Source organism: Schistocerca cancellata, chromosome 4 (genome assembly GCF_023864275.1).
Source record: "Schistocerca cancellata isolate TAMUIC-IGC-003103 chromosome 4, iqSchCanc2.1, whole genome shotgun sequence".
Classification (NCBI taxonomy): domain Eukaryota; kingdom Metazoa; phylum Arthropoda; class Insecta; order Orthoptera; family Acrididae; genus Schistocerca; species Schistocerca cancellata.
In genome coordinates, this window is record NC_064629.1 from 719,719,088 (window position 1) to 719,733,359 (window position 14,272).

The 14,272-nt window shown below is 36.4% G+C and overlaps 1 protein-coding gene across 3 annotated transcripts in view; it reads left to right on the top strand.

Annotated features, from left to right (window-relative positions):
- Positions 1-14,272, top strand: part of LOC126183754 (glutaryl-CoA dehydrogenase, mitochondrial-like) — a 442,519-nt gene that overhangs the window by 126,265 nt on the left and 301,982 nt on the right. For all 3 annotated transcript variants that reach the window (XM_049925980.1, XM_049925979.1, XM_049925981.1), the window contains exons 7-9: positions 3,594-3,823; positions 12,397-12,557; positions 12,644-12,766. In XM_049925980.1, coding sequence (XP_049781937.1) covers positions 3,594-3,823; positions 12,397-12,557; positions 12,644-12,708 — 456 coding nt within the window. In that variant the 3' untranslated portion in view covers positions 12,709-12,766. The remainder of the gene's footprint in view (positions 1-3,593; positions 3,824-12,396; positions 12,558-12,643; positions 12,767-14,272) is intronic.

A 14,272-nucleotide genomic window follows, 5' to 3' on the forward strand; every position in this document is an offset into this window, starting at 1 on the left:
TAGCAACAGACAGCAGAAGGTCATTATTCACAGTGTTGAGAATAGTGGTGATGTGGAGTCTGAGTGGGGTACGGTCAAATGGGAGGTGCCACAGGGATCAGTGTTGGGGCCACTCCTATTCCTTATTTATATAAATGCAATGCCCTCTAGTATTTCAGGTAACTCTAAAACATTTCTGTTTGCTGATGACACTAGCTTGGTAGTAAAGGATGTTATGTGCAACATTGGCTCAGTTTCAAATAGTGCAGTTCATGACATAAGTTCATGGCTTGTAGAAAATAAACTAATGCTGAATCACAGTAAGATGCAGCTTTTATAGTTTCTAACACACAATTCAACAAAACCTGACGTTTTAATTTCACAGAATGGGCGTATGATTAATGAAACTGAACAGTTCAAATTTCTAGGTGTTCAGATAGATAGTAAACTTTCATGGAAAGCCCACATTCAGGATTTTGTCCAAAGACTTAATGATGCCATTTTTACTGTTCGAACGGTATCTGAAGTAAGTGATCGTTCAACATGAAAGTTAGTCTACTTTGCTTATTTTCATTCACTTCTGACATAAGTCTTATGTCATATGGTATTATATTTTGGGGTAACTCTTATCATTCTCAAAAGATATCTGTGCTTCAGGAATGCACTGTTTGGGCAATAAGTTCGCAAACCTCTTGTTGACCCCTGTTCACTAGTCTGGGTATTGACATTGGCCACTCAGTATATTTATTTTTTACTGTCATTTCTTATTAACAATATCAGCTTATCCCCAAGAGTTAGCAGCTTTCACTCAGTTAATACTAGACAGAAATCCAATCTGCATTTGGATTGCACTTCCTTAACCCTTGTGCAGAAAGGTGTGCAGTATACTGCTGCAACCATTTTCAATGAGCTACCACAGGAGTTCAAAAATCTTAGCAGTCATCTAAGCACGCAATTTTCCCTTTGTAAAAGAATAAAGTTAAAAAGGAACTTGACCACCTGGAACAAAATGGTATCATAGAATCCATAACAAATGGTCAATGCTGCCATTTTTACTACTCAAACGGTATCTGAAGTAAGTGATCGTTCAACACAAAAAGTAGTCTACTTTGCTTATTTTCATTCGCTTGTGTCATATGGTATTACATTTTGGGGTAACTCTTCCCATTCTCAAAGGATATTTTTGGCTCGGAAATGGGCAGTTCAGTCAATAAGTGGTGTACATTCATGAACCCCTTGTCGACCCCTGTTCACTAGTCTGGGTATTCTGACATTGGCCTCTCAATATATATATTCTTTACTGTCATTTCTTGTTAACAATATCACCTTACTCCCAAGAATTAGAAGCTTTCACTCAGTTAATACTAGACAGAAATCCAATCTGCATTTGGATCAAACTTCCTTGACACTTGTGCATAAAAGGTGTGCAGTATACTGCTCCATCCATTTTCAATTAGCTACCACAAGAGTTCAAACATCTTAGCAGTAATCCACACGCTTTCAAATTGAAACTGCAGAGTGTTCTCATGTGTTACTCCTTCTATTCTGTTGAGGAGTTCCTTGAAAAATTAAGCTCATTCCTATGTTATATTGTTGATTGTGCTTACTCAAACTTATGGCTTGTCTTTTTTGGGTTCATATACATTTTATTTTATCTGTTATTACTTGTATGTTGTAATTTCATCTTCTTGACATGTTGCATGACCTTGGAGATTTGCTACTCAATTTGGTCCTACGGAACTTGATGTGTAAATAAAAAGAAAAAAAGAGCTGTGTATTTCATAGTCTTGTCATGCAAAGCTAGTACATTGTGATTGTAAATTTTTGAAATGGATTCATTTGTGGGTTTGTAGCTATTTATTGTATTTACAGCACCTTTACTTCAAAGTCAGCCAACCAGGCGTATTTCTTTTCCTTTCTTATGTCTTCTCAGAAACTGGTACATAATTGTATATTTAGCATTATTTAATTCTGGTACATCCACCTTTGGCGAGTCCTTTTCTACCCATCTTTTTGCAATGTGTGTTGGCTTTTTCATGTTTGCCATGTGTATGAGAGAGACAAGCCTATTACAATTGTGGAACTTCCCTCTTCTGTTTAACTATAGCCTATGAAATGTAAATTCTTTTCATTAGTGCAGATGATAGAAATACACAAAGAATATAACAGAATCACTTGTCTGTCATACTGTCAGAAAATAATTTTTGGAGCAAACTTTGTTGCTTCAGTTAGTTATCAATAAGCTACCAATTTAATTGTCTGTTTGGCTACATAGGAACCTTACATGTTGTATGTTCTGAATTTCCAGCACATTTATCTCATTTCAATGACTTACAGTGTCATTCACTATTATAAAATAGTATTAACAAATTTGACATTTTTGTGGCTTGTGTTGTGTAGTAGTAATACTTGATCTGTACAACTATTTTATTGGCAACCATTGCTGCCTGATTATTTACCATAATTGAAAGCCATTAATGAAAAATCACGATAAGAATAGGTCGAGGGTAAAACACTGAAAGAGTCTATACTATCTGATTTCCCATGCTGTATTAATTTTCTAAGTCTAACCTGGAAGAGGTCCTAAAATTCAAAAAGATACTCAGAGGATACTGTTAACAAAGTATTTTATTCCTGTAAATGATTATAGCATCCTCTGTGAAGTATCTTATATGGAAACCAAATTGGGAAGGAATCAGAAAGGAATTGCAACATGCCAATAAATCTGATCATAAATAGTCTTCCAAAATATTTTGAAAAGTAAGTGGCAGGAGATAGGCAGGTTTAAAGTTGAAAGATACAAACTTATGTCTGCTTTTACAGGCTGATATCAAAACAGCATAATTTCATCTGTAGGAAATAATACTAATTATTTTCTATAATTGTATTGCCAGTTAAAGATTTGCAATATGTATGACCATTTCTACTAATTTTAAGAAAATACAATTAGTTTGAGACACTACTCTTTCATCTAAAGTGAGAAAATTTGTACAATTATGTTGCTACTCTTTTTCAAATTATCTTCTTCTTCCCCATTATGAGGCAAATCATCCTGCAGCTGAGCACTGATTTCATGAAGTACTGTAAGCAAATTGTTGACACAATCACTTTGGATGTTCTAAGTTCAATCATGGAATAATCTAGATTCTCATCTCCAGATATGTACATAATTCCCAAATCAACAATCAGATTGTCGCATAGATTAAAGTTGTATCCATTACACTCATGTCTGATGGCTGATCCGATTTATTCTTTAAAAAAAAAAAAAAAAAAAAAAAAAACTCTCATCCCTACGATCTGTTATCTTGTGGATGAATCTTGGTAAACATGGCAAATGTATTCTTAGTTGAGGCACATTGGATTGTATAATCAATACTCATTTGGTTCATACAGTTTACACAATGTGGATATAATGAACTCGAAGAATACTGAGGAATTGATGCATACTGTAACAGGCAAAACTAAAAAAGGCCTGATGTTTGAAGTGAAGATGATAAAATTTTTCTGTGTGTTCTATTTATATTCAAAATAAACTCTTCCATATTTCACATTTTTATTGTAAGTGTTGGATCTGTTGTAACTTAAGGTTCTTTTTTTGTGCCCTTTTTCCCCAGGGACCTTTTACCTGTCTTAGTAATGCTCGTTATGGTATTGGTTGGGGAGCCCTGGGTGCAGCAGAGTTTTGCTTAGCAGAAGCACGTCGATATACCCTAGAGCGTCACCAGTTTGGACGGCCTTTAGCAGCCACCCAGCTCATTCAGAAGAAATTAGCAGATATGCTTACAGAAATATCAATAGGTCTTCAAGCATGTCTTCATGTGGGTCGCCTGAAGGATAAGAATTTGTAAGTGTACTAATTTTTGAGGAATAAGAATTTGTAATATTGCTGATTTTAATCACAAAGAGAAAACAACATATTCAATCAAATCAAAACTTAATTTGAAATATGTTGAAAAAAACTTAGATAATCCAAACTTGTTCATTACTGAAAATAAATTTTTTTAAATAAGTGTAAAATATAAGGTATATAAAAGAAAAATAACATTTTTCACCCTAGAATTCTGTCCTGTGGTATTAACTGCCTCTATAAAGACACATTGACTTGTAACTACTTTTATGTCATAATTTTCAAAGTTACACAAGAAATGCTATGTAATTCATTTGGGAATGAAGATGTTCACTTTCAACTCAGAAATTCCTGGTAACAAAACTCACTCAGGCTTAGTGTGATGCAGAAAGCAATGGGTTATGCAGTCCCAAAAATAATTCACCCCTTATCCAAGTATGTGAAAAATCTAATATACAATATAATTAACTTCAAACGCAAACTGAAATCATGTCTGCTTGACATCTCCATCTCCATAGGAAAAGGATGGAATATTAGAGCTTAACATTGTCAATGATGAGGTCATTAGAAATAGGTTGGAGAGGAAATCAGCTGTGCCCTTTTAAAAGTACCTTTCCAAGGTACTTTCCCAGCAATCGCCTTAAACTGTTTAAACAAATCAGGGAAAACCTAAATCAGGATGTCCAGGTGGGGATTTGAACCGAATGAGTTGAGTGTCTTACACTGTGCTATTTTGCTTGTATACAATTGAAAAATTTCTGAATGTACAAGACTGTAAAGTGTATGTGACATTGCACATATAGTTAAGTATAAATCAATGTATGTTGAAAAATGGAGATTAAAGATAGCTTAATATTAATTAAAGGACGATTATATAAATGGCTAGCATGTTACTATATTTTTCACTGAGTAAGTCCTTTGTAAACTAAATGACTCATTTGATTAGAGTACTGTGAAATCATGTACTTAGTTGCAGTATATTCTGAGGTTCATTATTACGCTGCAAAGTTCCCAAGGAAGAGTACTAATTACAGGAACTGGACACAAATTTGATGGAGGAGAGTTCAGATCCTCTCAAAGTTATTTATGTTTTACTTTACTTCCATAAATTGATGTAGACATCTACATCTACATACATACTCCACAAGCCACTTTATGGTGCTTGGCAGAGGTTACCTTGCACAGCAGCAAGTCATTCTCTTCCTTGTTCCACTCGCAAATGGAGTGAGGGGGAAAAGACTGTCTAATTGCTTGTGTATGAACCCAAATTTACCTTATGTTTACTTCATATTCCTTACACAAGATGTACATTGGGCGCCGTAAAATTCTTCAGCAGACAATTGTAAATGCTGGTTTTCTAAACTTTCTCAATAGTGTTTCACTAAAAATATGTCATCTTTCCTCCAGGGACTCCTATTCAAGTTCTCAGAGGATTTCCATAATACTCATATAATGATTGAACCTATCAATAACAAATCTAACAACATGCCTCTGAATTGCTTCGATGTACTCTAATCCTACCTGGTAGAGTCTCAAAGACTCTAGTGGTATTCAAGAAGTATTCTGTATGTGGCCTCCTTTAGAGATGAGCCATACTAAAAAGACTTCTTGCAATAAAACAAATTTGACCACTTGCCTTCCCTGCAACTGATGTCATGTGCTTGTTACATTTGATATTGCTTTGCAACTTTACACCTAGATATTTAATTGATGTAACTGCGTATTTGGTTCACATGGGGTACCACAGCCATACTTGCACGTCATGTGCTGGCTTTCAGATCGGCTGTATGCACTGTTTAATAACAGGGTAACTGCACAACACATCAACACCTACAATGCTTGAAAATGGCCTGCAAGGCCAAAAATTGGGCAATCATGCAAGATATAATATAGGATGATTCTAATTAAAATTAAACTTTCAAACCACTGTAGAAGTAACACCACTAGTCAGAATGACGTGAAATTGTAACGGAATGTTATTGGAGAAGGGGGAAAACATATGGCAGACGGAAAATAAATAGTTACAAAATGTAGCAATAGATGGCACTGTAAGCATTATAATTTAATAGTGGTCGACTACAAATGACAAATGAATCATACAACAATGCCTAAGGTGTACGTTTGACGTTAAACAAACTTAACTACTCAGTTTGCATGCGTGTACAGGTGTGATACTGTTAGTTACGTAAGCCCATCCACCACGGCAAGTTCATATCACATTGGATGGGAAAAATTGGTTTTTAATTGTCTTGAGGCCAAAAATCACATAAAAAGCATCACTTACATCAGTTTTTAATTGTCCTGAGACCAAAAACCGTACAAAAAGCATAAATCAAAATCAGATCACATTATTAATTTCTGTGTGACTGGTCCAAAAAATGTTCAGTATGCTGTCCACCATTTTCTGCAACAAGTTGAAATTGAGGAACAGAATGTTACACAACTGATGGAAGTGTTTCCGGAGTCACGTTCAGAATGTGTTGCACAGTGCGTGCCTTCAATGCAGCGAAGTTTGCAGTCGGAACACTGAACACATCATCTTTCAGGCTGCCGGACAGCCAGAAGTCATACGGTTATGGTCAGGTGATCAGGATGGCCAGGATGTAAGAAAATGGCGGCTGATAATTCTAGCAATTCTGAAATGGCATTTCAGCAGCTGCTCAACTGGATTTGCAATGTTCAGAGGTGTGCCATCTTGCATAAAAATGATCCCATCCACACATCCAGGCTTTTGGAGAGCTAGAATAACTAGGTTGCGCAAGAGACACTCATAGCACTTACCAGTGATGGTACAGGCAACAGGACCAGAAGCACCTGTCTCTTCGAAAAAATATGGGCCTATGATAAATGATGCCGTAAACCCACACCACTCAGTGACCTTTTCAGGATGAAGTGGAACCGGTTGATTTGCGTGTGGATTTTCTCTTGCCCACATTCGAAAACTCTGTGTATTGACATACCCTGTCAGATGGAAGTGGGCTTCATCTTTCCACAAAATCTTCCCTGGCCAATCATTGTCCACTTCCATGCAAGCAAAGGTCTCTCTTGCTGGCAGGTCAACAGGAAGCAACTCGTGCACATGGGTAATTTTGAATGTGTAGCAAAGAAGAGTGTTTTGTAGGATTTTACGCACAATGTTCATGGGTATGTCCAATGTTCAGGCAATTGTCCATGCACTACACGTTTGCACACCACCACTTGTCTCCTCCTGCACTGCTGTGGCCACTGCTTCCACTGACGTCGAATCAATTTGTTTCCTCTGTCTATCAGGTTGCTCACCAAAAGAACATGTCTTTTCGAATTTATGAATAATTTTCTCCAGATCCACGGCAGTCATTGGACCAACGCCTTTTTTAAAAACCTACAGTGTCCAGTACTTCCACAGAATGATGTGTGCACAGTCATCGTTCTTGTAATACAGCTTTACAAGCAGAGCGTGATTCTGCATTGAGACAGTCATTGCGAACATTGCAGATGCGAAAGGAGGAAAAGCCGTGTACCTGGAGCGTTTATACCAACTTCAATGTGTCGTGCGCATGACAGGTGTTTTCATTTACCTATTCTGTCACATGCAGCACCATCTGTTGATCAATTTTCATACTATATTTTTCATCTGCCATACATTTTTCCCCTTCTCCAATAATTTTCCATTGCAATTTGACATCATTCTGACTAGTGGTGTTATTTCTACAGTGTTTTGAAAGTTTAACTTTAATTATAATCACCCTGTGAAATGAATACTCGTGAAAATCATCTGAGGTTGAAAACTTCAAAATGTCCTTTAATGTGATTGCTGATAAAAAAAAACATGACTTTCGTGTGTCATGTGACACATTTGCAGATGAATAACATGCCCAGAACTTCTAAAATGGATCCTAAAAGTGTGCTTGTCATACTTACTGATAAGAGTAAGAATTTTCCAGAGTTGTATCATGAAACACTTAAAGTTTAATTATTTATCAACAAGAATAATGTGTGGTAGCTTACCCATGATCACCTTGTAGACATTTGTTTAAGGAGTTGGGTGTCCTCACTTCTGCTTCACAGTATATTTATTACCTCATGAAGTTTGTTGTAAATAATCCATTACAGTTCATTACAGTGCATTATGATGTACATAATTACAATACCACAAAGAAAAATGACATCCATTACTCCCCATAAAGGTTGTCTTTAGCAAAAGAAAGGGTGGTGTAATACTGCAACAAAAATTGTTGATCACTTAATGAGGCATATAAAATGTCTGGCAGACAGCAAAGCAGAATTTGAGAACAAACTGAGAAAGTTTCTCCTTGACACCTCCTTCTGTTCTATAGAAGAATTTATGTAATTCTAATGTGTTAAAGGTGATGGGTAAGAATTACCAAATCAGATCCGCATTTTTTTTTTTTTTTAAAAAAACCCTTATAAATTTTGATGCCATAACAATATTCACAAAATAATTTGTGATGGAATGTAAAATGACTCATTCCTACACGATATTGATTTATGTACAACAAACTCAATTTAAATTGTGCAATTTTTACTATTAAAATAAAATTGTTTTAAACATGAGATAAGTTAGTACATTTCACACAGTGACTGTCTCGGAGTATTTCAACAAATTTAAACGGATGACGGGTGGGTATTGGGAAAAACTGAAGACCAAGCTTAAGAAAATTCCTCACACACCGATTGCCTATAATATTAATATTATGAACATCCTTCTGTCAAGATTGAGCTCACCTAGTAACCCAGGGGGGAAGTCATAATACCAGAGGTATTATGGAGTAATGAGGAATATAACCTAATAGCATCTAGCAAAACGTTTTGGCCTTATGACAGCAGTGACATGTCATTGCTCAGGCTGTGTGAAACAGTAGGTGTAGATAGCCACCCTGATCCGTAACTACTCAACTGTTGACCACAACACACAGAAATTGGCCAGAAATGGATCCAAGAAACATACATATGGTGTCCTATATGTGCTCAATATGATTAAGGTCAGGTGACCTGGAGGACCAGAAAACTTTCTAATTTCATGCAGTGTTCCAATTTGAGAGCAACTGGATAAGGGAATGTCTTTCTAAAGGTACAAGTCACCTGGAGAGGGAGGTGAGAGATTTAGTGTGCACCTGATTGGGCTGAAGGTTGTTGTATCATTCACCGGTGAGGAACAATGTTAGTCATACCAGGAACCACATTTCATTCCATGTACATGTCCACCATATGGTTATACCACTGCTACTGGCCTGAATGGTGTTCTTTTGGAAAAACAGCTCACCTGGTTTTTGGTGTAATCGTACCCCGCCATAAGAGTGTACCAGTGTGTTCTGCAGCTCGTCAGTTCAGGTAACTTTCTTTACTGTCAGTGTCCAGTGATGATATGAATATCCATGCTCTTTGATGTTCAATAAGCATGTGAGAGTGGTGACTTCTACACATTATAGTGAGAGGATTATTGTGGGTGCTGACCAATCATCATTGTTGTTCATGGAGGTATGTTCCATCTATGCAACTAAATGAAAGGCAGTGTGTTTATCTCCATATGCCTTTTGCTTCTTTTGTCTGTGAAGCATCTTCAGTGGCATGTTATACATATTTCTTTTTTATACATATAATAAATGTGTGTTCGCCCTGATGGCTGAGAAGTCGGCGTGGCGGTCTGTCATGTCATGGGGCCCGGTTTCAATTCCTGGCTGGGTTGGAGATTTTCTCCGCCCAGGGACTGGGTGTTTTGTTGTCCTCATTATCATTTCATCATCATCTGTGGAAGGCAACAGGAAACCACCACTGGAATCACTTCCCTAGACGCTCATGGGGTGGACCTCTCTGATGAGGCTTCCTCCATGACAAGACCTGCCATAAGGCAGAACACAAAGTTTTAGTTTTTATAAATGTGTTATTTAGTAGTTGCAGAATGTTAGTATGTTACATTTTGTCATGTTTTTCTCTTGTTTTTTAGATTAGAAGCAACGTTTGTATCACAAATTTTGTGATGTTAAATTATCATTTGGTGTTATGATTTCCAGTGTTGTTAGTCCATATGTGGTTCTGGAGATGTATTCATTCAGTCCCCATACTCCAGCTGGCCGATTTCTGGTGTTTGTTCACCCACATTTATCATTTTTCATTTATTGTGTGTGTGTGTGTGTGTGTGTGTGTTTTGTGAATATTGTGTGTGTGTGTGTGTGTGTGTGTGTGTGTGTGTAGAGAGAGAGAGAGAGAGAGAGAGAGAGAGAGAGAGAGAGAGATCCATCAATTATTTACTCTTGTCATGTTTCAGATTTCTGTTTGTTATTGTTTTAGTGGCTAACATGATCAGAGAGTTATTGCTTGTGTTGATTTGGTCATTAATTACTTTCCTTTTCATTGCAAGGGCTCTTTGCATGTGGAAGTTTTCTTGTAATATGAGGAGTTTTGTTGTGATTGTTCACTCTAATAATTTTATGTGAGAAGAGTGAACAGTCACAACAAAAAACTCCTGACATTACGAGAAAACTTTCACATACAAAGAGCCCATGCAATGAAAAAGAAAGTAATTAATGACCTAATTAATGTAATCAATAACTCTCTGATCATGTTAGCCACTAAAACAATAATAAACAGAAATTGGAAACATTAACCAGAGTAAATAATTGATGACTCTTTCTCCTCCCCCCTCCCCATCTCTCTCTCTCTCTCTCTCTCTCTCTCTCTCTCTCTCTCTCTCACACACACACACACACACACACACACACACACTCACTTATTCACTTAAAGGAAAAAAAAGACTGCTCTTACAAATAATGTAACATTTACACATAACAAAATACACACACACAAAACAAATGAAAAATATGAAACCACACATAAAAGACAAAAGATAAACCACATGGTGATAGTTGGCAATACCACATACTGTAAACAAGCACATATTGATCACAAAATGAAAAGTGCAAGTAATGTGTTGTAATAAATGTGGGTGAAAAAACTGCCAGAAATCGGCCAGCTGGAACATGGGGACCGAACGAACACAGCTACAGGACCACACATATGGACTAACAATACTGAAAATTGGAAGTAACATCAAATGATAATTTAACCTCACAAGATCTGTGTAATAAAAGTTGTTTGTAATCGAAAAAACAAGAGAAAAACATGATGAAATGTAACATAGTAACATATTGTAACTATTACATAATACATTTATTTTATGTATAAAAAGAAAAATGTATTACAGGCCACTGAAGATGCTTCATGAATAAAAGAAGTGAAACGTATATGGCATAAACAATCTAACTTTCATTGACTTACATTTTCGAAACGTACCTCCATGAAATTTGAAGCTGCTAAGGAATGACGGAGGAAAAAATGACATTGTTGTTGTTCTGCATTGAACTGGCTGTGGCCCACCACTTAAATCTTACAACCTGCACTAACTAATGGAGCTAGTGGCAATCTCTTTCATCACTGTGTTATTTCTCATGACATATGACATTGGTGGTAGTGATTTTCCCTATAAGCAAGTCCTCAGGAACACCCTTGAAAGAGTGGCATATGAAAAGCCCATCAATTGCATAGCCTCAAATGGAGTGTCTCACGTGCCATATACACATGATCTGATCTTGATGAAATATGCTAATATTGCATATCTTTAACATCCTGCTCTCAACTGTTATGCCAATGACCAGTACAAAATTTGATGACTGCCAGTCATGTGGCATGCCGAAGTGTTCACTATGAAAACAGGACCACTCTCTTTCCTACACAGCAACTATCTCAAATTTATGTACTCGTGGCATGACAGGTGCCAAGAGTGCAATTAAGTCATTCAGTGTACTCCGTATTCTGAGATTACAGAAAACTGCTGATTAACTTCAACAAAGTTCACATTTTGATAATTTAGAAGCTAGAAATGATTACTGCAAAAGCAGCATAGGTTATTGGATGTTCATATTCTGATATCACTAATATTTATCAAAAGCAAACTAATTATATTGTAACCTAGTAGAGATTAGAGTTTGAAATATGATCAGTGAATTTCCTAGTAGCAGAGTGGCAACTCAGATGAAGGTTCGGAAAGGGTGACATGGACCTTGTTGGGACCTGCGGTTGTTATAGAAGGCATTATGAAAGCTGTGGAATATGCCAGTATTTTTATTAGTCACATGTGCTCCTTCATAGTTTATGGTCTCCCTACCAGATGTGGCGTTCCCAGGAAAACACAATCCATACCAACAGGTCAAAATCACGCTACAGTGGTTTGAGGGATATTTGATGTCCTGATTGCACATAATCCCAGTTGAATTGGTCTGGGGTGTCATTAACCATGCATTGGGGACATGGAGACTCCATGTTCTGATAATGTGCACCTGTCTTGTATGTCAAGATGAGGCAGCTATCTATTAGGTGACTAGGTGTAGTATCAGTTTCACCAACAAAAGTTGTCTTACATGAAAAGCCATTTGTTATTGCGTGTTTCACAATAATATAATAAAAATAGCTGTTCTCAAGATTTTACACAAATTCCTCACTTTCTCACTTACATATTAAACCATCTTCATTTTCTCCATATAAGTAAAGTTTCATTTTGTACATATTCTTTTAAGGTGTACTCCAGAAATGATATCAATACTGAAACGTAATTCCTGTGGAAAAGCTTTGGACATTGCACGCACTGCCCGTGACATGTTGGGTGGGAATGGCATTTCTGATGAATATCATATTATTAGACATGTTCTGAATCTGGAATCAGTCAATACATATGAAGGTAAGGTCATATACTTTTTCTGTCTTTTTCCTCTTTGTTTCCTGAATGCAAATAATGGACAACTGCACTTGATCAATCTGTTATAGGTACTCACGATATCCATGCTCTCATTCTTGGGAGAGCTATAACTGGAATACAAGCATTTAGCTAAAAACTGGACTAAATATTGTGTTGCTACTGAATATTTATGCATTGCTGTATTTTCTGAGGTATGTGTGACAATACTTATTCACTGTGATTCTAAAATATGTAAATAATACTGTACATATTTATTTATTTATTGCTGTATTCTGAATGAGAATATCCAGTGTGTTTTACTCAAAGTTTACCTGGAATAGAAAAAGTAAATCAGTCATCAATCCAAAGATTGCACTTTACCACCAAGCCACACTTACCTGCAATATGAAGTGTAAATTTTATGTCAACACTGTAAGTTCTAGTTTTCTGTCCATAAAATTTATTAATAATAACTGACACTGAACTGATGTTTGACTGTGTGTGGAAAATATAATGAGGAAAACAGAACATACAATTTCCTAACTCTGGCTATGATTCCTATACAATGAATAATGTTTGTAGAAGTATGAAGCCACAATTGTTTAGTTTATTGTTTATCCACAGATAAATCATATGTCTAACATCAGTTTGATACAAAGAGAAAACACAAGTAAAAGTTAACTGACAAGAATTAGGAAATAGATCTGCTGTTCACTTGCCCGATGGGTGATGCATCTGTTCATTTAAAAGATTGTAAGATCACACTAACTTTTATTACTGACTTTCAAGTACTACGTAAGAACATGTTATTTCTCATAAATACTTAACATTTACTGGAAACACTGACTTCTGTTTCTGAAATGTTCAATATACTGTCTTCTTTCATAAACAGCACTGCACCCTGTTGCTGATTTTTATAGACTTACTAGCTGACAAACCCAGCATTGTGTGGATATTAATTTTGCCAATTTTCTATTAGAAATGAAACCTTGTATGTATTTGAGCAGTATACTTGGTGTGAGATGTGCAGTTTTGTGAACATCACTATGGCAATGCCTCTCCATATCTCTGTAGGCAGCTATAGTTTTCGTCTAATGCCATTTGTGCTTCACAGTTCAAACATGCCAAAAGCACAAGCAGGTGTAAGGGATTACCTTAAGTTGACTTGACTAGGAGTGTTTTAGTACTTAAGAATAAGTTTATTTAAATGTCATGCATGATGCAAAAGTTTCTCCTGATCTGTATATCATACAATGATATAATTTTATAGTTACATTCAGCAGCTTTTGTGGATAGTGTCTGCAAAATGTGTTGTGAATAGAGTTAGTAGCAAAGGAGTAAAAAATGTAAATGTCATGCACAATGTAGCAGTTTTTCATGCATCTCAGTGTTAATGAAGTCATATGTCCTGAACTGTGGTGGGTAGGTGGTTCTTACCCCTCAGCAATTGTTGCTTGACAGTAATGGATACCGTATTTACTCGAATGTAAGCCGCACTCGAATCTAAGCCGCACCTGAAAAATGAGACTCGAAATAAAGGGAAAAAAAAATTCCCAAATCTATAAGCCGCACCTGAAATTTGAGACTCGAAATTCAAGGGGAGAGAAAAGTTTTAGGCCGCACCTCCAAATCGAAACAAAGTTGGTCCATTGTAATATGAGACACAATTTAGGTCGAATGAATGACGATAGAGCTACAGTAGTTTGGTTCGAGTCGAA